We start from the raw sequence: 26,910 nt of genomic DNA, 5'->3' as shown, positions 1-26,910 counted from the left end.
CTTAACTATTACCAACAAGAAAAAGAAAGCGCAGTTGTATAGTTTTTAAAATTTATCATGATTTTATACTAGTACGTCTATACTTGTTTCCAATATTGTGTAGAAATACTTTGGCGGCGAATAACCTAGCACAATATATGACACTTGTTTTTCCAGACTATAATATAACGTTACCAGTGATAAATCTATACAAGGGCTATAATAGAACTGAAATAAATATATATTGAAGACGTCTACGTAACGTAGGCTATAAATTTCTTCGGTGGATGTAGAAAACAAATATCGTACGATTTTTTCATACGTTGTACACATTTAAAAAAAAAAAGCATTTAGAATATCAACCTGTGCCAGCTCATCAGCACAAATTATATACAGGTTGTAATGAACTAATATACCTTCAAACTGTAAGAAGTGATTCCTCACACAAAAATAAGAGAAAAAGCACCTATGGGCCTTTGCCAAAAGTGCATAGTTACAGAGCTAGGGATGTCCAAAATCGCCAAAAAGCCTAATTTCAAGAGGTCCTATTTCGAATTCCAGAGAGTGTGGGTGCTCGTTCTTACCAGAGTAAAGAAAGCCATGCATGCATAATCCAGAATTGCATATTTCGTGAATAGTCAATAGATGTAGAGGATATTCCGTACGGGGTGTAATTCTCAGATATGTTTTCAAGGGACCGCGCCAAGGTTGGACGACGACAAGCCTGGACACTTTTTGTGTCCAGGCTTGTCGTCAGCGACCCAAAATGAGATATGTCAAAGCATCTCGGGGTCGATCCCGACAAGCCTGGACACCTTCAGGAATGTGTCCAGGCTTGTCGTTGGCCAACCTTGTCGTCAGCGACCCAAAATGAGATGTGTCCAGGCTTGTCGGGATCGACCACGACAAGCTTGGACACCCCAGGAATGTGTCCAGGCTTGTCGTCAACGACCCAATTTGAAATGTCTGTTCCAACAAACTCTACCAGTTAAGGCGTTTCGAGTTCATACATACATGCCCTTCAATATAGAGTTGCATGGCTCGCATCTATATCGCTATTGGCTGATTCTCGCCAGTCAGCTACTGCCCTCTACTAGAGGATTTTCGAATTATTTTAAATTTATTTATCTTTTATTAAAAGAGATTACTATTATTTACAAAATTTTCGTTTTACTTAAATAATTATTAAATGGGATGTGTGCCCTTGTACATAAAATTTTCGCCGAACTGAGCTGGCGCCGATACGGTGTAGTCGAAACATAGCGGCCCCAAAGCCCGATGGCTTGAATAGGTTTGAACCCTCATGTCTGTGGTACTTCTTACGATTTTTATGAATATCACGGTGGTACAAAAATAACACTGCAGTATAATCTGAGAGAACAGTTGCCCTTGTACACCCGTACAAGTGAATAAACAGTTGTATTTGTCACATCTACGTGCTTTGAACGCATCAAATCGGCCCATTGGAATGTGTCCAGACTTGTCGTTGGCCAACCTTGTCGTCAGGGACCAAAATCGATCCCGACAAGCCTGGACACCTCAGGAATGTGTCCAGGCTTGTCGTTGGCCAACCTTGTCGTTAGCGACCCAAAATTAGATGTGTCCATGTTTGTCGGGATCGACCACGACAAGCTTGGACACCCCAGGAATGTGTCCAGGCTTGTCGTCGTCCAACCTTGTCGTCAACGACCCAAAATGAGATGTATCCAGGCTTGTGGGGATCGACCACGACAAGCTTGGACACCACAGGAATTCGTTCGAGTCTGGCGCAAGAGGATAAATTGAGAAGTGTCCAAGCTTGTCGTCGTCCAACCTTGTCGGGAGCGACCAAAATTAAGTATCCAGGCTTGTCGTCGTCCAACCTTGTCTGCGTCCCGTTTTCAATAGAGTTTTCAGGAATGCCCTTACTTCAAGAAGGGTCCAAAGAGGCAGGAGGTAAACCTTGACAACAATGGATATCCAATGCTTCGGAGGGAAGGCAGAAGTTTTAGGAACTGACAGTTGGATGTTTCTTTGTGTTCGGAATGTATTTCGTCACGGTATATTTCACGATTTCTTCACTTATAAGCGTGGAAGGAAACATCACACCATGCTTTTTCCCGATTACGGGAAACCATAGTGTTGACGATCCCGAACACCTTGGAAATCGCGCCAAAGGATTGTGTGTTCACTGCTATCAAGGCCTATCGTTTCCCTACTTTGGACCAATCATAAAGTCAGAGCATATCTCAAAATTCGGTTGATGGCTTGTCTGGGAATTTTACCCTGCAGGAAATAATCTGTACACCCGTTGAACATTAATGGTATATGAACTTTTGAATTGCGTATCCATGACTTCCTTTATGCTGATGAGGACCACCATCCATAGTCTCTCGAATTCGAAATAAAGAATCTTGAAATTTGGCTTTCTCAAGCTTTTCGACAAGCCTAGCTCTAAAACTATACACTTTTTTGCCATAATTCCATATGAACTTTTTCTCTTATTTTGATGTGAGGAATCACTTCTTAAAGTTCGTTGGTATAGTTCACTAACACCTTGTAGAAACCCCTCGCACAGAAGCCCAAACCAATGTATGCTAGGTTGGCACTAAAAGTCACGCATGTAAGCAACATTGCAACACCGAAGAAGGATACATTATAATGCAGCGTCAGTTAATAACTATCATTCTACTAACATTTACAATTCCCTCAATATACTTCCTCTAAATTGAGGTTCATTCCATCATAACGCCCACTTTGTAAAAATAAATAAGTTTCTATTACTAAAAATGCGTCTAAATAACAAGTTCTACCCACATTTTTTGTATCTTATACTATAACCCAACCACCACATTGGCCAATTCTTCTACTTTTTGTTGATTTTTTTTTTTTTTATATCAGCAGAGCTTATAATTTAACTCCTTACTTTTTTGATGAATTCCAAAATAATTACGTACAGATTGATTATGCTTGTGAAGTGACAAGTGATGATAACGGATTTTTATTCGGAAAACATACACGAATCTCTACTAGTTCGCGTAAGCAAGAACATTGTCTATTTTCATTTCAGAAAAAAAAAAACTTGTGCCTGGGCTTGAAAGCATATACTAGCCTGTGTTCAGCAAGTATTATTCCTATTCGGATTCAAGGTAAGACGAAGCTTGTGATGCCACTGGTTATTTGCAGAGAGAGTAATCGTGAAGTGATAGTTACAAAGTAGAATATTTTAGCGAAAAATTGCCAACATTCAGCCCTACATGGTACGTACGAACTAAAATTAATTAAAATCTTTATTAGATGTTTTTTGATGCGACTAGTCATTTTAACTGTAAAATTAGCATTTTTGTGAGGACATCTCGTAAAACAGAAGCGGTTAGTCTTATGTAGCGTAGATAGTCAAGATTCACAAAAGTCAAACATACTAAATAATTTTACCAAATGTTTAAAATTGGTAATTTTGCATGCGACTTCGACTGTGTTTCAATGAATGATTACACTTGAAAAAACAACTGCTTAAAATATTTTTAGTTTTGCATGTGCGCCTTTTTCTCAAGTATGCTTCAAGTGAATTAGAGCATAGAATATAGTGTAGAATAATTTAAAATAAGTCATGATTTCATTCTTCTTCTTTTTTTAAATCGTTTGAACACTTCGGAAAACAACCGGAGAGAGAGCTTAACGTAGGATTCATACCACGAAAGTTTCTAGGTAGAAATAAACCTGTGTGTCCTGGGGCGAATGCGGTTACACCGATCTTATCATCAAGAGGCAACTCGTCAAGTTTTTCGAGACCCTTTAATACATATTTCTCAAACCTTCATCTGTGTGGTAATGATTCAATGTTCTTTCTGCAATAACTAAATTTAAATCACGGTCTTTTCTAATATTCTTTCTACGTTGATATCTACATTACATGCTTCTTGCCTACAAAAAAAAAAAAAAAAAAAATGTAATTTAAGTATTACGATTACTAATTTAGTTGGTGACTGTCGTTAAGTTTTTCACGACCTTTGACATTCAAAGATTGGAAACCTTCATTCGCGAATCAAGAATATAGAATATAGCGTGCAGAGGATTACGCAGTGGAAGCGTATAACGAAAGAAGAAGAATTATATGCAAGAGAGTATGTGTTATCAAATACTACAAAGTTATCGGTGTCATCTAGAATTTTTTATTCGGGCTTGCTTTCGGTATTTAAATATAGTCTGTGTTATATACCTTTCTTAATAGAGATAGATATGAAAGAGATTAAGAAGAATAGGAACGGTTCAGTATGATACAATAGATTTAAACTAACTTTTAAAAGAATGCAAAATAAATTTAAAACAGCGAAATGAGTCGAATACTGCAGAGTGTTAACTCACGTGCATGTACATGGAAGCGAATTTTTTGTTTAAACATAAACTACCAGATACAAGCCATGTTTTCATAATGTACTGTACAAGCATAGCATGTGGAAATGAAATCAAACATTCGGGTATATTCCATCACAGTATATTCCAATTTTCTAACAATTCGAGTCAGTGCTTGAAATCGACTACAATACGTGCTTCAACGCAACAAGCAAAATAAAGTGTTAATTTGTATCCTTCCTACTTAAATCGTCCTTAGTATATAAGGAAGTATATAAGTTTCTTTTTATTTAACTTTCTTTCGTTAAATGTAATACTTTATAATGCTTAGTAATAGTTTTACCTCTTTTCAGAATTGCTTGTTTCTTTCGCACGCTGAATGGTGAAGGTAAACAATAAAAAAGGTTGCTGAGTGGAGTGTTGATTGTTTCAACATGGCTTCTATTAAAGTTGAAACGAAAATAGAAAATGAGTCTGTTGAGGAATGCAATTATGAATTGGAACAAAATCCACTTTCAGTATCTTCTATATCGTATTTGGGCTTTAAGGAAGAAGAAGCAAAAGGAACTAGTAGAAAAGAGAAGATTAATTTATCTGTGTTGAAAGATACTTCGGTGTCTAACTTGCAAGTCACTTTAGACGGTATTGTGCAGGGTAAAATTTCAGACTGGAAACTAAGTGCAAAACCAGTATGTTTAATCAAACGTTTGTCAATTCGTAAGTCATGTGTAAATGCTGGACGATCTGAAAATAACTTGAAGCCTAAATTAGGTAATTTTGCAAGCATTATGAAAGAGCTAGGAAATCACATGTCTCGCATTAAAGGAAAAGAGACCGAAGAAAACTTTCAGGAGAGTGACTGTGTAGAAAAAAGTAGCAAATCGGAGAAACTCAGGTACGTTTACCTGTATCCATTTCTTTAGAGTTATATTTCAATTATTTTTGAACGAAGTGCATATTCTTAAGCATTCTTGGTTTGTTTATTTGATTAGACTATTGGAGTTTCAGGTACTCTAAAAAGTGAAAAAACACAACTTTGTATTTGGCGTAAGACATCTTACTATGCACTTAAGAATGATTCATTACACCAGTTTCCAAATAATATAATGAAACTTTCTAGATTGTATAGTGAAATGGGAAAACTGACAAAGTTTGTCTAATCATCTCTATGATCTGATTATGAACTTTCGGTAGGGTAGTTGTTCCTTTACACAATGAGAATTAGATTCAGTTAGAATGCCAATACTTGATTCTGTGCGAATCCTTTATTCAACTTCGTCTACTAACGCCCTCAATGTTCCTAGGTAGTTTCTTGCTCATTTAATGCAGTCAAGGAGCTAAAGTGCCAAACACTGGCACTTTTTAGAGATGCATTACAACTGTTCCCAGGTGTGAGTTCTTCGATCTAATTTTTAAGGATGGTGTTTGCTGGTATGGGATGGCACTGGATAGTTGTTTTGTTCTAGGTCATGACGTTAGCTAATTGTCTTAACTATTACTTTACAATCACAACGCCTCTTAGGGGCTAAAACAAATTCAGATCGTGTTCGGAAACAACTTCCAACCTTCTTGTTGGTGATTCCTAGCACTAAAGTAAGACGAAAAAGTCTGGACTGGCTGCAGAAACACCTTCTCTCGGCACTGTAGAAATTCAAAAATTTATCGAGAAATGCATAAACCATCCATAATTGGAAAACAGGATACGGATCGACGTTGCATAAAAAGAGACAGTTACATTATTTTAGTTGTAGATATTATTAACGAGGAATTGAATATTCCGCTGCGTGGTGTAAGAAGAGCGTCCGAAAAATTAGGACATGTCGTGGTATACTGTATAAAATCAAAACCAAACCTTAAGTCAAAAAGATAATCCAATCCGTGAGACGTCATGTTGATCGCAAATCATGAATGAGAATGGATCTTCACACTATAGGAGGTCAACACCTAGATGGTGAGTCCTCTGAGATAAAATCACAGGACTTCGGAAACTGATTTCTTACACGAAGAAGTGAAGAAAATTACAGATGGGCTCACAAATGTGTCAGTTCGCAGCTTAGAAAAAGTAACTGAGAAATTGAGATTGAAAGAACAATAAGTCGGGAACAATCTGTCTCATCAAGGTCGGGTAGGAAGGTTACTTATTTTTTCCCTCTCACATTCCATGAATACCCAACATATAACCTAAAAGGGGAATGGATATTTATGAAGTCTCCTACAAATGTCACAACAGTTGATATTGTTTCTAATAAAAAAATTACTACTAATGTGATTAAATAGGGTAAAATTATTGAAGATAAGCATTAATGATACATCGATGAGAAGTATCAATGTAACAAGTATTACACTAGTGTGCATTTTTTTTTTTTTTTTTTTTTTTTGAGAAGGGACTGAAATTACGTGCTCGTGTACTAGTTTTTGATGCTGATTCTAAATGTGACTTTCGTTTTTCTTGTCACTTTAGAATTTTTTTTTTTTTTCACAGAAAGAGGAGGCATATTATTATAGTTTTAAATATTTAAGGATAAATATTTCCGAATTTCATTTATACCAGATCAGAGTTTATTCTAAATACATGTACACAATTGTATAAAAAATTCTATAAAATATCGGATTACTAGCAGTGCTAATCTAGAACTTTAAACAGACAGTGCTTCATTAATGTTCAGCCTTTATTCCATAGTTTCTACAATTTTAATTACCTAACCACACAAACGTAATTTCAGACGGTTTTTTTTTATAGAACAGTAACTAAAGGTTATGTATTTTATTTATTTATTTATTTATTTATTTCATTTTCCGCCGTAAGAACTTAGCGTTCATGGCTTCGTCAAGAGATACAGTTACTATTACAATTAATAATAATAATAATTACAAGAGAAACGCTACAATTAATAATACAGTTATTTAAAAAAATAATATATAATAATACAATATATATAATAATAATACAAAATACATACGTAACAATAAAGCTAAAAGTGTATTTTTAGAGAAAATATAAATTGTACCTTATTTTATATATTTCAAAATTCAAATAAATCGTAATATTTATATTACAAAGAAAGATCACACTGAAGATATTCATCTAAACCATAGAAAAGATGTTCAAGTAACAGTAACTTGAGCTGTCTTTTAAACTGCAAGCTTGGCATTCGTTTGATACGATCTGGTAATTTATTATAAAGTTTTATTCCTATGTGGTGTAACGAATTTTGAGTTCTTGTTAGACGGAAATTTTGTATATGAATATGATTGGTTGTTCTTGTGTTGTATTGGTGTAGGTCCGAATTGAGTTGAAAGTTTCTTTTATTCATATGTATGAATGATGTTGTTTCGAGAATGTATATACACGGCAATGGTAATATTTTAAGTTTCTGAAACAGTGGTCTACTTGGTGTATGAAACGGAACTGATAACATTATTCGTAACATTTTCTTCTGCATTGTAAATACTTTCTTTGCATAACAGGTATTACCCCAGAAAATGATTCCATATGATAGAATTGATTGGATCAATCCGAAATAAATTGTTTTCAATGTTTCTGTAGTTAGAATCTTACTAACTTTACGTATAAGATATATTTTCGCGCTTAGTTTTCTCAACAAATCATTCACGTGATCATCCCATGTTAACTTAGAGTCTAATTTTAACCCTAAAAATTTACAAGTGTCAGATATCCGCATGAGTTCCCCGTCTATACGTATTTGATGTATATTTAGAGAGTTCAGTTTTCCTTCATTGAAACTCATTATAGTTGTTTTCGCTGTATTTAAGTTAAGTTGGTTTGCTTTTATCCATTCTGCAATTTTATCTGTCGTGTTCTTAAATATGAATTCCTCGGAGCAAATGTTATTTGGAATTTCAACTAAAATGTTTGTATCATCCGCAAAAAGTACGCTTTTGTTTGGAAGTATATAATCGGGAAGATCGTTAATGTATATTAGGAAAAGTATAGAACCTAATATTGATCCTTGTGGAACTCCGTGCCTAATGTGTCTTACCTCTGACTTGGTTGGACCTATTTCTACATATTGCATGCGGTTAGTCAAATAGGATTGGAACCATAAATTAGCATGACCTCTAATGCCATAAGTACGCAATTTATTTAATAAAATTTTGTGATTAACAAGGTCAAAGGCTTTTGTGAGATCCAGAAAAATTCCATATATTTTATTTCTTCTCTCTCTCGCTTTATATATATCACTTAGAAAAGAAACTACAGCATTGTTAATAGATTTGCACTTCGTAAACCCGAATTGGCTCTTCGTGAAGATATTATTCTTTTCCAAAAAGGGCACCAATCTGTTATACATAACTTTTTCTAAAATTTTGGAGAAAATAGATAGAATAAAGATAGGACGATAATTTCCTGGGTCAGTAGTTGATCCTTTTTTGTGTATAGGTCTTATTTTTGCAAGTTTAAGATCTGGAAATGTTCCCGTTTGAAGGGAGGAATTACATATATCAGTCAACGGTATAAGAAAATATTCGGCTCACATTTTAAGCAAATAATAAGGAATGTCGTCGGGCCCAGAAGATCTTTTCGTCTTCATGTTTTTAATAATCGATCTTATTTCTAACTCTGTGGTAGGTATTAAGTATATAGAAACAGAATTACTAGATAATTTTATGTTGTTTGTCTTTTCAGACTCAGAATTTGAGTATGTTTTCGCAACGTTGGCAAAAAAGTCATTAAGTAGGTTTGCAATATGGTGTTTATTGGTTATTTCTTGGCCATGGTGTATTATTTTTTTAATTCCTATTTTTTGCGGTTTTGATGCGGTTGATTGTTCGTTTACTACTTGCCATAGTGTTTTGTTCTTGTTATCAGATTTAGATATCCTATTTGACGTGTGCATTTTCTTTGCTTCTTTTATTACTCCTCTAAGAATACTTCTATATTTATTAAAATATTCTTTTAGTTTCCTATTATTCGTCCTTTTCACAATTGTGTGTAGTTGTTTCTTTCTCATGCAGGAATTAATTATGCCTCGTGTTATCCAGTTGCATCTAGTTTTTTGAGAATATACCTTTATCTTCTTAAGTGGAAAGGCTATTTCGAAATAGTGCCTAACAGTATTAATGAACTGTCTGTATTTATTGTTTACGTCATTTTCTAGTAATGTGTCCGTCCAGTCTTCCTTGCTAAGAAGATATTGAAAGTACTTAACGTTCGTTTCATGAAAGTTCCTTGCCCAGTTACATTCTTTCCTATCAATTTTCCAATCTTGGGGTTGAAGTGTTATGTTTATTTGAACTGCATTATGGTCGGAGAGCGATGTGTTAAGATTATAAGTTTTAAAAGATGTAGTTTCATTATCTATTATAATTTGATCTATACAAGATTCTGAGTTTTCTGTAATGCGGGTTGGGGTGATTATAGTGTGTTGTAGGCCGAAGGATTGCAAAGTGTTTGATAATAATGTTAGGTGATTTGATGGTGTCAGGAAATCAATTTTTAGGTCGCCACATAATACGATTGGTTTACTTTCTTTCTTAACTAGAGTTAGCAGTTGTTCTAATTTTTCAATAAAACGGGGAAAGGAGCTGTCAGGTGTTCTATACATGACTATTATAATGAACCTATGTCCTGATTTTTCGATTTCTATTACCGCATGCTCAAATGTCTGTTCCTCATTTAGATACATGCTGTTGGTTTTCACTTTATACTTTAATATTTTTCTCACAAACATTAAAGCACCACCGCATCTACTGAAGGTCCGGCAAAATCCACCAACCGTGAGTACTACACAACGAAAGGTAAAGCAGGCAGGGTTCCATTATTTTTTTTCTTTCTTGATTTCCTTGTGGGTTCGTCAAGATATAGACTGTCCCTATTTAGCATTCAAAAGTAGTCCGCAGTCAGTTGCGTTCCACCTACCCTGATACCTTTTCTCCATCTACTTGATACCCGAAAGAAAATATTCATCTTGCTTCTGACTGTAATGTTGATGTCCGGAAAAAGAATAGGCATGTTGATGTAGGAAGTGAAATTTTACACTGGTGTTACAATTCAACCTCCTGAGGTTTTCGAAATTTCTGTCAACAATATCTCTATAATTTGAGTTTCTCTTATCTCCAATAATGTGTTAAGTAACAAGTCTTAAAGCTATGGAAGTATCTTTTTCTACTTCATTCATTCGTTCTTCAAAGTTTTCATCCTATATTAGTTTATTGATCTAAGGGCAAACAAAATCTCCATCTTTCGATTTTTGGAGGAAAATTTTCGAAAATGCTACATAAACATGGCCTATCTCTTGGCAAAACCTTTATAAACTAGTTCTTTAAGCTCAATTCGATGTGTCTTAGTGGAAACAGAACGCTTTCAGGGTCTAGAAGTGGTAAAAGTAGGATGTTTTCCACACACAAAAAAATCCGCTCTGCTCAAACCTCACAGCCTTTCCTTTTTCCTTGACTGTCCAAATCACATTAAAAGTAAAATATTTTCGTAAACGCAGCTGTGTCGTACAAAAATTCCTAGTCATCACACATACGTTTTAAGTTACCACATATAAATCGCTTGCATTGCTTATACGTAATTGTCATTTGATGAAAGTAAATTTATGATAAACGTGTTTTTCATATGAACTGAATAGGCAACAGCAGTGGACCCATGCACATTGCCGTTATGAAATAACATTTCTTTAAGACCCTTCTTTGACAATTCTATAAAAATTCTACACTGAATAGGATTATGGTTAATAAATTAATGTGGATTAAAACGTTTACGTCATTACTGTAAAGATTTGTTATTTGAGAATAAAGTAGCTTGTTCTTTATCTTGTGTGCGTTACCACTATAATTGGGCTCGTGGCTTAAAAAACTTATACCTTATGCCGGGAGCAGAGCAGTTGTGCAGATTTCTTAGGCAAACTGAAATCATATATTCGATCGTAAAATTCACATTGAAAAAACCGTTATGGGTTATAGTTGTATTCAGGCTGGTATTCAGAATCAGTATTGTTTCCGGCACATGTATCACGTTTACTGTCACCATCTTCCGAAACAGCTGGAGGAAGAAGAACAGGCAAGTCTTCATTATTCGAAAATAGCCTAACGAGTGAAGAATTGCTTCGGTACACAGTTGGGTTTTATTTTTGGAACTTTTATTATTTTTAACTAATTGAAGGTAACAGCCACAAAAGTGGTATTTAGGCTCCCTCTATAAGATAGGAATTGCAAATGGCATGCACGTTCGTTTTAATTGGTCCACAATCTTAATTTGTCAAAAATAATTACCAACTTTCTTATCGTGGCAACCAAGTTTCATTTTGAAACAAGGATGTATGCTGTTTTCAAGAAGTCTGTTACATTGTTGTTTGCTTCAGCACCATAATTTTAACAAATGTAAGGAGGTAGTTATTTTGTTAAAACACTTGCTTGCAAACGCTATGCACTCTGCAGTTTAGAGATAAAAAGATAACAGCAACACTGGTTGGATGCGTTTCATATAAACAAGATTTCCAAGATCACGTAACATCAATCAGTAGCAATAGTGCTGCCAGCGTAATTGCTCAGAGATCTCTTTGGAGAAATTTTTTCTTCCATAATAAGTAAGTTATTTAATGGTATAGCCATAACTTTTTCAAAGTTGAAATTGTAATACGCTTCGGCGCATTAGAGGAACAATAAGAACAGTTTTGATGTTAGCAACAAATCGTGAGTAAACGTCACGTATTAGTTCTGAAGAATTTGTTACTTTGTAGAGGGAACGGTGTTTCAGATGTAACGTCTGGTGCATTAATTTCCTGTTTAGGACCCGTGTGTTTAGAATTCGTGTGGGTGTTATTCGAGTTCCTCCGTTTCCTCCCACATTTACATTCTAGCAACCCTTATGTAGTAATTCACTTTCATCAGTCGTGTACCTTATTTTTAAATAATGGAAACAAGCATGTTGTAACGAAACTGATTAAAGGATAAGACAAATAAATTTGAATGTGCGATGTTTAAAATAATGAAATACGAATCTGAAAACCCGCAGAACAATCTTCGTTCGGATTAAATAAGTATCATTTCATGTATGTGTGTTTCGACGTAGTGGTAAAAGTATTGCGAAGTGCATTGTAGGATTCTCAAGTCATAAATTTTGGTCTGAAAAAGACGTTCGCGTATACCAAGAATCTGTTCCATCTCTCGAAGAATTAGTGGCTCTCATCACTGCGTGCTCTGATATTGCAGACGGCCCAATATATATTGAATAGAGTCCGGCGATTCTTAATTCCCTGGTAAGAACTCTGTTATGGTTCGTGAAGAATATTTACTCAAATTTCACATAGTCATACTTACTTTTATTTAGAGTATACTAGACTTCTTGCACTTATTTTATACTGATTGCTTTGAAAATAGATCATTATAGCAATATTGGACTATCATTGTTTGATTTCTTGGCTAATGCAAACGACACGTGCATTGTTTGGTCGTTTCCTACACATTGTTTCATCGGGTTTGTGTAATTGTACCTTTTTACGTGGTTTCATCTAGGCTATGCAGTATTTTTGCTTTTTGATGTAAAGTAATTCGGCATTGTAGCTCATAAAATAAAGTTTAGATACAGCAGTTTGCTTTACCATAATATTATTTGGGTTGGTGCGTTTGAAATGACTAATTACTCGGTGTGTAGATAAACTACCACACGTAAGGCAACGAATGGATGGACCGATGTTACACGTACGAATTCCCCTTCTGAAATGTTAAGAAAACTGGTTAAGGTGCAAAGTAACTCAGGAAACCGTTGGTTGTAGAGAAATATAAAGTAAAATTGTACCGTGGTTGCTGGTCTGTTTTTTTAGGAGCTAAAATTGGCATAATTTGCATATATGGTGTCGTAGTGAATGGTAATTGAACACCATGATGACTGACCAACAGTACGTTCCTCTTGAGCTCCTCAAGAACATGAAAGTAGTCTTGGGGAAGTTTGGCATATTGTATACCACTGCTTTTCAGCATCTTTTGTAAGCGAAAAGGTAACACAATTGGAAGCAGTTCCTTACCATCTGTGTCACATGAGCTACACCGATCAATAAAGATTGTGTTGAGAATGCACGGTTTTCTGAATGTACATAATGACTGGTCATTATTCCTGGTCATCAGGTCGTCATTTCGAATGACCAAAGCGATAGGCTAGAACAGTCAGAGCAGAGAGCAGAGCGTAAATAGTCAGAAAAGTGGCTGTTGGTTATGACTGTATCAGGGTTCGATCCTTGTACGTCCCTGATCGGGAAGACATATTACTGTATGTGGCTCGTGTCCTGCAGTTCCCCATGAGGGCTTAGGCATTTACAACAGTCCGGGATTCGATCCTCTAGGTTTTGGACGTTTCTTTTGGACTTCAATAACAATTCGGACTTTCTACCAAAGCCTACCATATAACCACTGGACAACACGGTTCAGAGTTCGGGTCAGAACATTCTGGGTAATTGACATAAAAGCTGATTCTAATCGTGTTCTCAATGCCAATACAATTTAATAATGCGAAAATTATTATGTTGCATAGGCATTAAATATTTATGATGGAAAGAAAAGTAAATTAAAATCTCTTAAACGATAAAATATAAATTTATACCATGATATGCGAAATTTTGCTTTCCACTTTAATTAAGAACACTGAAACTGCACAATCACATATTAGGCTACATTACATTTTGGAACTTTGATTTAAATAATTGAATATGATAATGCAATTTTATACTTGGCCCAATTATTCCTATTACAATCGCGGAAGACGCGGTAGTCGCGGGTTACCGGTTGAACTTCACTACATCGTTAGTTTCCGCAATTTCGCACTGTGACTCTTCACTCACTTTGATGCTGAAGAGATAATCTTTAGCGGTTCCAGAGGGATGTCCTCAAGGTTGGAGGGATGAATTTCTCTACTTTCCATTTTATCTTCTTTCAGGTGTTCTTGAAGTTTCTTCATTGTGCTGCTACTCCTTGTCGTCAAGACCGCTTTACAAGCAACAATTATGAACAAATACTTTAAGATTTCAATTTTTCTTTTTGAGGCAACATCTTCATTGTCGTCAGCGCACCATATATTTAGTATACATTCATATTGATTTTTAGATATTCCATGCAGTTGTCACACCAGAAACAATCGTCAGTCTGACTTGGCTATTCTCCCCGCCTCTCCGCGTTTCTACCCAACAGAGAAGCTTGCGATGCAAACTGTTAATGTCAGAGCTAAAAATAACTATGACAACGTATAGGCAGGAATTTTTGGAGACAAAGGTTGATCCCTGCACCTAATTTTAGCACCTTATTTGGAGAAACGAGAGAGTGTCCTAAGATTTGCGTCGCAGACGCGACACACACACACATATGCATATTCGTCTGTTCCTGAGAGAAAAATTCTTAACAGTGCTTTTAAATGAGGTTCACTTAAAAAGTTTAAATTTTCTTCATTAATATTCGATGAGCTGCACCATATGGTTACATGGTGATCAATGAAGAATACGTTTCCCAAAACCACCACTTCATTCCCAGAAGATATTGATGTTGCTGTGGACATTCCAGTGGCGAACTCACTGAGTCAAGCAATGGTGACTAATGTTATTCTTTTGAAGATTTCAAAAGTTTTCTTCTATTTAATGATAATTTTTGGGCCCTTTATTTTATATCCACTAATAGATTAGTGAAATTTAGGGTTAAACGTAATTGTTAATCCTTTTAAACCAACCTTTATACGGCTCTTTGTTTTCTAGTTATTGCCTTTTCAACATCATTCACTCTAATTTCCGTTGGCTCAAATTAAGAATTGGCGCGTTTGTGCACCACTAATGGCGGCCTATTAATTTTTTCTATAAGGAATCATTTCCTGCTTTTTTTTCTCCCAGCACTCATTTGTATATGCTGAATTCTACACGCATAGACTCATTTTCATCCAAGATTTGCATCCTGAATGATCTCATGAATGAGGACCATTTTCCTCACTTAAATAAATACTTTTTGGAAAACCCAAATATTCCGAATTTCTTTAACACCTTTCCACCCCATCTGCACCACACACAATTGTACAGTCCGCAGCAAAAGACCTGCAACATGAGCATGTAAGATTATTGTGAAACGACGAAGTATTTTGCTCCAAAATAAATGTGCAGGGGAGGACGGCGAGGTTTCTCCTGGCGTGATTTGTGCCACTTAGACGTTATGTTGATTCCGTGCGTTAGGCGTAATTTCACAATATACTTAAATGCTCATGTTGCAGGTTTTTTGGTGCAAACTGTATATTAAAGATATCTACAAACTAGAAAGAATGAATGTTAATTTTTATACTACTTCGATCCGGTATCCCGTTCTACAATTATGTCTCCTTTGCATTTTCCCAAGAATATTTTGATGGTCATTGAGCCAACAGCAAGCATTTGTGCATCAAAATTGGTCTATATGTTTTGTCTTAGTATAGTTTCATTAATTCCTCTGATAATTTTTTGATGCAGTTTACAAAGACACTATATAATGTTAAGCAGTACGATTTTTTTTTTTTTTATGAATGTTTACATTTTCGAAGTTTATATTTTGTTCGCACTCCAAGAGCAAGAAAAGACGTTTATCGTTAATATACAGTGAAAGTCGTTGGAACTAAAGCAAACACATGAATACATTCTTAGCAGAATTCAGCTTACCTTAGAAGCATAGAGTTGTTCATATATTTGTCTGCTTTAAATGTGTCCCGATTACTATTACCTAATTGATTGTACGTGCGAATGTTCATATTCTTGTGTGTGCAGAGTTCTGCTGACTTTATATATTCGAGTAAAACCCTGCTTCCTTCAATTACCTTGATCGAAATTCGGAAAAGCAATAATACAATATGTCTCCGTAAAATCATTAAACTTAAGGCAATCTTGCAAAACAAAAATAATAATAATAATTATAATAATAATAGTAAAATAAAATAAAAATAAATAAATAAGTAAATTTGTTTCGGAAATTTAACTGATTTGTTTGCATCCGTAATCCTGTTTCTTTCTGAAGCGTATTCGAAAATGAACATGCATCCTACGTGAGTTTTTCGTTACTGGTTTAGTTTCGCAGAAAATCGAATATTTTTCCTAGAAAAAGTACAGGTTGCATAAGAACATGTGTAATTTATCTAAAATTGCACTTTTAATACTTAAACTAATAAACAAAGAACGCTGAAGTTTTAGGTCATGGAAATACTGGAAGGTGCGTTGTTCCTCATACCCACCCTGGTACCACTTTTGGTAGAGTGTTGTGGATATTAATGGTGTATTGTCTTCCGACACTACATTGTTTCAGAAAAAAATGAATGCTTTTCACTATCTGATACCGTTTTCAATGTATGGCGATAAACGTTAAGACTAAACATGCATATTTTAACCCAATCCGGTTTGAATGGAGACTTAATTGAGATGGAACTTATGATACTGTCTCGGCAAGCAACATTTGAGGTGGTATATGCTTCTGAAAGTATCCGAACTGCCCGCAACGCGGTGCGATAATCAGTCGGCCGTGCGCGTGAGCGGCTCCAGGTAGGAGTCAAGACCATAATCTGGAAAACAAGGCCTCGCTCACTTACCTGCGAGCAATGGTTGAGGTGCTATCGTTCATGCTGCGTACACCGAAATAACGTCGCGTCAAGAATTTGTATATGACGGCCTTGGTGACAATGGAGTGCACTTCGGTAGAGCGCTACACTGTAAATTTGTGTATTAAAAAATGCTATGAAGACCTTGCCCTTGCTACGGGATACTTACAGCGAGGAAGTAATATCTTGCATGCAAGTTTACATTTGGCACACGGCGTTCAAGGAAAGACGAGAGGTGGTCCAGGACGTTCAACGCTCAGGGAGAACGTCCACATTAGAAACGGAGGAACACGTGGCCCGTGTGAAAGCTCTTTTAGACAGATATTCGCCTTTTAAGTCTCCAGGTGATTGCAGAGGAGGTGGAACTTGCGAAAACTCAAGTTTTTGAAATTGTTACTTAATTTTTGAACCTGCGAGAAACTGTGCAAAAATGGTTTCGAAACTTTCGACGAACAATCAAATGTAGTGTCGTATTCAAATTTCCCGCAAAATAGTGGACGGTGGCAAAACATCTCCAGAGCGATAATCGGGGATGAAACTTAGCTATTCCAGTACGACCCTGGTAGCAAAAGACAGCATTCGGAGTAGCACATCCCAACATATTCTCGTCAGAAAGTTCCAGAATGCCGAAATCAAGCTGAAGACAATGCTCGTTTTCTTCTTCGACGCGAAAGGGTCATTCGCAAATTTTGTACCTGCTAGGACCACCGTGAATGCAGTTTTTTTTACAAAACAAAGCTTCAGCGCGTCCGTTGTGACATCGCCGAGAGATGGGTGTCTCACAGTGCTGTTGGTAGGTGAGTTACTTGCTAAGGTACGAGTGGTCACTGTCTCGTTTCCCTACAGCCGAGACTTGACACCAGCAGAGTTCTTGTTTCCAATTGTAAAAAGAGTTTAAGCCGCTACGACCGCAGTATTAAAAATTGTGTCCGTTATGCAGTTCCAGGACTGTTAGGAAGAGTGAAAAATTCGCTGTACTTGTTGTATGGAGGGTCAAGTTGCATACATTGAAGAATAGTGACAACAGTTATAATTGTCATCAATAAATCGTTTGGAAATAAATAATTTCGGATACTTTCAGGACGGACCCTGTTTTATACGGTTTATTAAAAACCATGTGTTTTCTCGTAGTATTGAAAATGTAAATTAACATTTTCCAGCTGCAATGTTGATTCCCGTAAAACTCTGTAACATATAGCGATAAACAATCTTTGGAAATTGATTTAGCGTCTCTACGAAATATATTACCACGTGCAGCAATTTATGGAAGTCGATGAAGGTTAAAATTTATTAGTAACTCTGGTTCCAATGCTAATTTGCATAAAGCAGAAACGAAAAAAGATATGAAGTTCTTTTCTTGCAGTCCATTCAGCGTCCGATGTGTCCATCCATCCACTTTTTTTTTAAACCTCTGTTCAAATCTAAAGTGCCGATAATCAATCATTTCCGATTTCAACATTTATCGCTGTAGAAGAAGAACAGTAATAGTGACAAGTGATTTTCAACAGTTGACTGAGCGTTTGAAGTGAACATACCACCACAACAAACTACGCTCTTCCAAAATCGGAAGTAGTTGAAATTTACTACTATTTCCGTTTCAATATTTATTTCCATTGTTCAAAGAAAATTCGAAATGCGATTTTGTGACAGATTCAGCGTCCAAATGGTAAGTTTTCTATCATCTTTTACCTATCTGTTTAAACCAGAAGCGGTGAACATTAATTGTTTGGTTAATACAATTAACCGCATTACAAGCAGGAGTAAAAATGAGATGAACGCAGTGGACAATATATCCCCACTTCCAAAATACATATATGGCGTCCCCATAGATCTTTGACCATCGTAAGTTCCTTAGAAAATTACGATGGGCAAAGATAGGCATAGGAGATGGTGTGACATCATGCGCCACCTACCTTTTCAGATCCACTTTTACCCCTGATTACAAATTAAATGGAAGTAGATAACTATACACATTTTACCTCTGAAGTTATTTTTGTATTGCAGCAGAAAGTGATATACTGTAGATCAATTAGAAGTTCCGGCTTCAATATTATTTTCAATAGAGTAAAAACAATTAAGATAGCGTGTAATGGATTATTAATATGAAGTCAGCATTTGAAGAAGAGGGTATATCTTTGATCTTATTCTTCTATTCGAACCTATAGTTATAAATATACTACTTTAAGTCTGAATGTTGCATTGGCGTAGTTTGAGAGTTTACTATAGTTTCATGCAGTGAAATCAAAGTCGCTTACTGATGTTCAATATTAGTGTCTTCCATAATAGAAGCAATAAAGAATTGAGAAATTTCAATAAGCAATATTCAGTAATGGTAGGTCACTTATAACTATTAATTGCACCCCAAGCCGCGTGGCAGGGAACATTAAAATGATTCGAGTGAACTCAGCTGCGAAATTCAATTACTCCTTAACTTTCAGACTTTTGATTTGGTCGTCTGTTTTACTAATCGCTTATTTGACTGGCAGTCATTGTTTACTCGGCTGTTGTTTTAGCAGTTGATTATGTCCTTAAAGTGTGTAAATGACAGGCATATAAAGCCCTCCCGATGAGGATAGAACCATGAAGATATGAAAATATACCCCCTCCGATTTTTTCCAGGGAGCGAGGAGAAAGTCGTTACCCAGAATTTAATATAAGGACCTTCTTTCAAATATGTGATACAGTAACATCAAGTAACAATGCAGTATACACGCTTGTTGTCATCGCTTTTATTTGCTGACTTAAGTTGTAATTTTTAATTACCAATTTTAATTAATCTAGAATTATTACCACAGATTACAGAAGTTATGACCACTGACGACAACTTGAAACAAGCATCTGCGTCATATATTCATTCACTCCTATAAAAAAATATGAATATAAATGTTCTTGAACGACAGGATTATAATTTTATATCTATCTTGTCAGTGTTATGGGTGGTGAAGAAAAAATGCGTAAAGATCTAATAGCAGATCAAAGCTAATATGATCTGCTATAGAAGCAGATGAGACCATTTAATAATTTTGGACCTCTGTATACTGTAATTATTTATTGTTATTTTCTATATTTTTTGGAAAGACTATAGTGCTATTGCGCAGAAACAACATTGATACAATCCACAACATATAAAGTATAAGCAACCATCCAGAATATTTATTTATATCAATATGTTCTATTCGTGTAGGGAAAGCATAGGAAGGAGCAAATCTTCAAATGAGATGACTGATTTACCAACTTCCCTGTTAGTGAGTGTAAATGAAAACGCATGTTCAAGTGAAGAAAATTGTACGAACCTACCTCTCAGAAAGAATTTAGGATCATCTAAGGTAGCGAATGAATATCAAAATTCATTTTCCTCTGAGGTATGTAGGAAGTCTTCTACTAAATTGAGATCACAGATCCTCATCCACACAAAGGAAAAACCATATTCCTGTGTAAAATGTTCCTTGTCCTTTCGCTACAAATGTGATTTGAAAACACATAGTCGAGTTCATAGTAATGAAAGACCATATCTCTGTAAGGTATGCAGAAAATCATTTCGTCGTAATAGTCATTTAATAAATCACTTCTTAATTCATACAAATGAAAAACCATATTCTTGCAAACATTGCTTTCTATCCTTTCGCCAGTTAAGCAGTTTAAACAAACATATCCTAATTCATACAGGTGTCAAGCCGTATTCGTGTAATATATGTTGTTTATCCTTTCGTGAGAAGGGCACTTTGAATAAACACCTGCTAATACATACAGGTGAAAAACAATATTCTTGTGATGCATGTGGCAAAAGTTTCCGCCATAAGAGTACTATTAGGTTACATATATCAGTTCATACCACAGAAAATCGAGAGTATTCGTGCGAGAAATGTGGTAAGGCATTTCTCAGTAAGAACAGTTTGAGAAAACATATATATAACCATACAAAAGAAAAGACGATTTTTTGCAATCTGTGTGGCGGTTCTTTCCGTAACAAGAGTAATTTGAAAATGCACCTACTGTTTCACACTGGCGAAAGGCCCTATTCATGTGAGAACTGTGGATTAAAGTTTCATTTGAAGGCTTCATTAAAAAACCATATGTCGATTCATACTGGAGAAAAACCATTTGAATGTGGCCATTGCTACAAAACATTTCGTGAAAAGTATGCCCTTATGGAACACGTGTCTATTCATACTAGTGAAAAACGTTGGTCTTGTGAGATATGTAGTAAGAATTTTTCTCAGAAAACTGCGTTGAATGCACACAAGAAAATACATTGTAGTAAAGGGTCGTATACATGTGATTTATGTGGTAGTTCTTTTCGTTACAAAGGAAGTTTAAATGTACACATGCGAACTCATACCGGAGAAAAACCCTTTTCTTGTGACATATGTGGTTATGCTGCTCGTCGCAAGTATCACTTAAAAACTCATATGTTAATCCATACGAATGATAAACCTTATATATGTAATCAGTGTTGTACAATGTTTCGTTATATTGGAAATTTAAAAAACCACATGCGAACTCATACCGGAGAAAAACCCTATTCTTGTGACATATGTGGTATTTCTTTTCGTCGCAAACATCACTTAGAAGGTCATATGCTAATCCATACGAATGAAAAATCTTATAAATGTAAACAGTGTTGTACAACCTTTTGCCATAAAGCTGCCATGACTGAACACTTAAAAGTACATAGTAATAAATGAATGTATTATTGTGATGTACGAATTCATGTTGTATGTCACGACAGAGAACCGCAGTTTTTCATCGACGGGATTATAGATGAGCATATCATGTAGTAACCTTAATTTAATTTTTTAATATTTATTTTACTCTGAGACAAATACTACGAAAAAATATTATCTCACTCAGAAGTACATCTATATTCGCGACAGATCGCAAGAGTATAGCAGAACGTTTCTGCTAGGTAATGTTTTCTTTTGTTTCTAATTATTTTTATTCGGGTGATGAAGCGGAGATACCAGATATATTAAGTCCTTAAGGTTTAAGAGAAGAAGCAGAAATATAGGCTTATTGTGTTCGAGGTAGTCAGTTCAGTTTCAAAAATATATATTAAACTATTATATCATAAAACAATCCACAAATAATCAATACTTTGAATCACTATATTAGTTGATATGAAACTAGGAACTTTTGTTCATAGTATCTGTAACAATGATTATATGAATTTCTTTTTGAAAGGTCAACTAGCCACAAAGGACGCCTAACGATCTCCATCGAAGCCTAGCTTAGCATTTCATTGTTTCCTTGTTCGTCTATTAAAAGACTATGTTTATTTCACAAAATCAATTAGCTACAGCATGTCTTTTAGCGGAGAAAAGAACAAGAAATTCGAAAAGAGCGGACAAAAAATGATTATTGTCTCAATTTGCTAATTTCAGTCCTAGCAAATTATATTGTAGCACTAGTTCTCAAGCATTAAAATGTATCCAAATCAAATATATCCAATAAAAAACGAACATGTCCTCTTTTTTTGGGTTTTGCTTATTTCGGTGGGGTGGGTAATGATTCACGATAGGATTGCAATTAAAAATGAATGGAGCCATACAAAGATGCGAAAAAAATATTTCTCAGATTTAGCGTGTACAACGTTATAACACACTGGCGTCGTTAGCTTTTTAAATCGAGATCGAATGAATCAAAATCCTCTTTCCGACAAAAGTTATATATACAAAGTACAATAGTTTCTTAAAATATATTTGATTAAAATCTAAGGGGACGCGTCCCTCGGTCCCCGTTAACAACACTCATGAATAACATCAAAACCACACCGTTCGATTGCCAACATCGAAAACATTACCATTGTTTTGGAGATTTTAAAGCATGAATTTGTCCTGTTATCAGTGCGACAACAGCAACTATCTTTTTGCAGTGTCTTCATGGTTGTAGTATTATCAGTTCTAGCGTTTTGTTCTAGTTAGTGTCACAGTTTGAAATATATGAAGCGAACTGGAGTCTGAGCCAAGACTCATGTGTATTACATAGTAACATACACTCAAAAGGATGAACATAATATAGAAGTTGTAACTTCATGTCATTTCTCAAGTGTTGACGTCATATAGTGGCTACCGCGAGAACCCGCACAATTTTAGAATCATATGTTTATTCGGTAGAATATGGTTGGAATTTGTGCCAAAGAAATTACTCAGAATTAAAGCTTCAAGAAAACAGATTGTGAAAAATTATTTCAAACATATTGTAGTCATTCTGTTTTTGTACAATGACATATGTCGGTGATATCCTTTTGCATAATGACATATCAACGTAGTGTGATGGAAGCCCTTTACAGTCGTAGCAAAATTCGTTGCTCGAAAAAGCAAAAGAATCGAGATTTTAAAGGTAAATTATAAATAAAAAGAATTCTATAGATGACGCCTTATATCCACTTGACTCCTATTATTATAATGACGTATTTCTACTACTATAGCCTTATAACAGCTTAGAACAGTACTAGAGAAGATAATGTACTAATATAAATATATCGTTTCAAACTGGTTTTGGTTGGTGCAGTATTTTCCACTTCCATGTTTTAATATTGTAATATCTCTGTTATGTATGCTGTATAAAAAGATCATGTTTACTTTAGTTCAGATTACATTTATACTGTTATAGTCTATGTGTATTGATTATTTTGTTAAAATACACGTGTAGTATAGGAAATTTTATACTTAATGAATTTTTAGTGTCAGTACGAAACATGTAGATGTATCAGAATGTACTTTAAGGTTAATATACAATAACAATAAATATGATATTTTATTGACAGTTTAAACAAATAATTTCACTAACAACATGATAGCCGTTATAAGTTTATTACTTAATACATGTATTGAGTAATACTAGTATAAAGCATATTTTCTAATGACGTTTTAAAAGTTCCAAACTGATGGTCGTTAATATCTTATTGAACTATTAGTTCATTTTAACATTGCTTAGAGTACTGTTCAATGAAATGAAGGTTAAAATATTAGTAGCTTCTATTCCACCTTCTGATTATGTTAAAGAAAATGATGGAATCTACTTATTGTATTTGTTTCCACAGTACACACAACAAATCAAGTTCAAAAATAGCACTTGCATCGCTGATATTAAATTGCTCTAATCCAAATGTCCAGCAACCACAGTTCACTTTAATATCTTATGTAAATAAGGCGCTCAACATATGTGGACTGAATATAAAATCCGTGCTAAGTGCCGAAATGAAAATATTGGGTAAACACGTGAAATGCTACTTCAGAACTAACGGGACATATAGGCACGCGCATTTTCTGGGGAATATTTCAACTGCTTCCACAGTGAATACTAGATAGCTGGTGTTTCATTGAATAGTGTTACGCATATAGGCCACATTTTTACATTAAACCGAACTTTTTCATTTTGGGCACTTAGCACGGATTTTATATTCAATCTACATACGTGGTGCGAAAATATTCTGAACTTTCACGTCGCTCGCGTAGCTACTATGTTCCAAACACACAGAATTGGACAGACGAGTTCTATAATACAATCACAATATACTTGTCTTGACGATTAATATGAACAAATATATAAAGAAAAAATATGGATATAAATTTCTGTATACAAGTGCAGTAACTAACTCTGTAGCCTATGAAACCCGAAGATCCAATGTTGCGTTCCCGAAAGCTCTCCATTAACTTCTGTCATTAGCCAACTGGATCCAGTTTCTATTTTTATTCCTATTTCTGAAAGATCTACCCATTAGAGGTCATTGTCCACATATCTTGGCGGTTGTTATTCATGTCCTAATTAAATACGATTTTTTTTTTTTTTTTTTTTTTACATTTCACAGCAAGTACTTGGTCTCGTTGATCGTAATGTGTCGCTTTCATGGCCTGAGTTTCAATTGTTTGCATGTAAGCAAATGTCGAATCAAGGAGGAAGGAACAGTGGGTGATATGCAGCTCTTGAACAAGATTAATCTACAAGTGAGTTCTTGCTCGTAATTCGTATGCATAAAAAGAACGAATAGAAATGAGATTGTTTTCACTGTGACATTCAATTCCCTGTCATGTGAACTTGGCTTTGATGACGTTTCATATAGAATATACGTAGTGAAGGCGAGAATCCGTTATTTTCTTTAACTCAGAAATTCACAGGTAAGCAGCGAGTGAAAACAAGTTATAAAATTAAAACATAGCTTTATTTATCCACCACAAAAGCACAATTTTAGTTTTCTGTTGGAGTAGAGATTAATTACGGCTACTTTCTTTTGAATATTCCAGCAATGTAAAACAGTCACAACCAATTTCACAGCACTATACAGTCGCAACTCTATCTCACGTTTCAGAAGCCAATTACTGCTGGACTATCCTCAATTATCCACTGGGTTTAAATAAAAAAAATTAATAATATGTTCCGTTAGCCAGTCACCTTTTACTATTACTCAAGCGCTCTCAGGTATCGATCATTTTTATGTATCTCCCCCTCTCACTTTCCAAGTTGCGGGGCTAAATATTTATTTAAACGTCATAGAAAGTATCACTCTTCATCTTAGCGACCCCAAAAACTATGGATTTGGCACTAATATCAGTCATTTTCTAAGATTTTATATATATTCCCCCCTCCTCCACCATGTTGGGGGCATTAGATTGGAAGTGTCACTGTTCATCTCAGCGACCCCAGAAACTATGGATTCGATACTGATATTGGTCATTTTCGATCATTTTTATACATCCCTTCCCCATGTTGTGGGGCTGAACTTGGATGTAAACGGGATAGGAAGTGTCACTGTTCAAGTCAACGACATGGAAAGCTACGGATTTGACACTGATATTGGTCATTTTCTATCATTTCTTATGTATATTCCCCCAAGTTACGGGGCTGAATTTAAATTTAAGCAGCATCGGCAGTGTCACTGTTCTTCTCATCGTCCCCGAAAACTATAAATTCGAGATTAAAATCGGTTATTTTCGATCATTTTCAAATATCTCTCCGTCCGCGGTTTTTCGGGTTTCCGGGTATTAAGCAGCTGGCTATCTCTGTTTCCCGAAAACATATAGGCCTAGAAGAGGTTAAAGAAAGGGAGTCAAATTTTACAATAACCAGAAAAAAATTGAGTACCTCCAAAATTATAGTAAATAGAAAACTGATCAAGTGCAATCTTGTTCCTCATAAAAATTTACGTCTTATCACACAGAGAGGGTATACTAGAAATGGGAAGTGAGCGGGCAACAGTGACCCTAAGGTAGTGTCCATTTTGAATTGCTAAAGAACAAGAAGTGGTTCTTTCTTACATCATCATTTATTTATTTATTTTTTATTTATTGCATTTTATCATTGAGAGTGCAACGTGATAGGTTTTGCCATTGTACGCACTGAGCTGTTTTTCCAGCTGTTCCAACTTTCGTTATCTGCAACAAACTTTGTACAGTACTTACAACTCATCTTCTCATTATTCAGAACCTAACCTATGGTTTCCAGTACATCCCCAAGAAAATAGTGTGCCATCCATTGTAAATTTTGTTTTTCAAATCTATATACACCTTTATAGTCATACACATCATAGTCTTTCAAACTTTGTACACTTTTCTTCTTGGCTGCACATCCATAAATTTAACCATTTCGATCCACTCTCACATCGTGTGAGACAAGTGAGACTGGTACTGAGGTGGTTCACGAAATTCGTAGATTAATCTCAACTAGTTGAGATTGTACGCAACTTTATGCATACGAAAAGTGAGAAATCACAGTATGATTCATAAGTCCCGAGCATTTACTCAGGTAACTGAGATTATACTCAAATGACGTCACGTTGTTTCGCTTTTTATGCATACAACCTTGAGATTAATCTCAAAATCTTGAACAAAGAGTATGATCTAGCTTTTATGCATATCACCGAATGGATATTTACAAAAGGTAAGTTAATATAATTTCACCTTGAATTTCGTTGAACTTGATTCACATTATTTTTTACATTCTAATAAAATGAGTCTTCATTTTTATATAAACAGAAAATACTTTATAGTAATTTTGTAGCACTCGCTTATTTACTATTGCCCACATATGTTCCCACGCTTTGTCCCCACTAACTC

General features: G+C 35.3%; 1 protein-coding gene across 5 annotated transcripts; it reads left to right on the top strand.

Annotated features, from left to right (window-relative positions):
• Positions 1-23,639, top strand: LOC145684434 (uncharacterized). 5 transcript variants are annotated; one of them, XM_081756811.1, is made up of 4 exons: positions 7-686; positions 725-3,107; positions 4,665-5,206; positions 20,043-23,639. In XM_081756811.1, exons 3-4 carry the CDS (start codon positions 4,746-4,748, stop codon positions 21,541-21,543), a joined length of 1,962 nt encoding a protein of 653 aa, XP_081612937.1. In that variant the 5' UTR covers positions 7-686; positions 725-3,107; positions 4,665-4,745; the 3' UTR covers positions 21,544-23,639. The 5 variants fall into 5 exon arrangements, with proteins under 5 accessions (XP_081612941.1, XP_081612937.1, XP_081612936.1 ...); XM_081756814.1 differs by having other exon boundaries at positions 28-71; positions 3,029-3,107; XM_081756813.1 differs by having other exon boundaries at positions 33-71; positions 3,029-3,218.
• Positions 23,640-26,910: the final 3,271 nt, after the last annotated feature.

The sequence above is a fragment of the Thermobia domestica genome, chromosome 4, assembly GCF_964235325.1.
Source record: "Thermobia domestica chromosome 4, izTheDome1.hap1.1, whole genome shotgun sequence".
NCBI classification, from domain to species: Eukaryota; Metazoa; Arthropoda; class Insecta; order Zygentoma; family Lepismatidae; genus Thermobia; species Thermobia domestica.
This window is presented reverse-complemented; position numbering and strand designations above follow the sequence as displayed.

Bases quoted from the DNA above. Each gene is read 5' to 3' on its own strand.
- LOC145684434 (XM_081756815.1), top strand. From the start codon at position 4,746: ATGGCTTCTATTAAAGTTGAAACGAAAATAGAAAATGAGTCTGTTGAG. The intron at 5,207-20,042 runs GTACGTTTACCT...CTATTCGTGTAG, and splicing joins AGCAAATCGGAGAAACTCAG to GGAAAGCATAGGAAGGAGCA.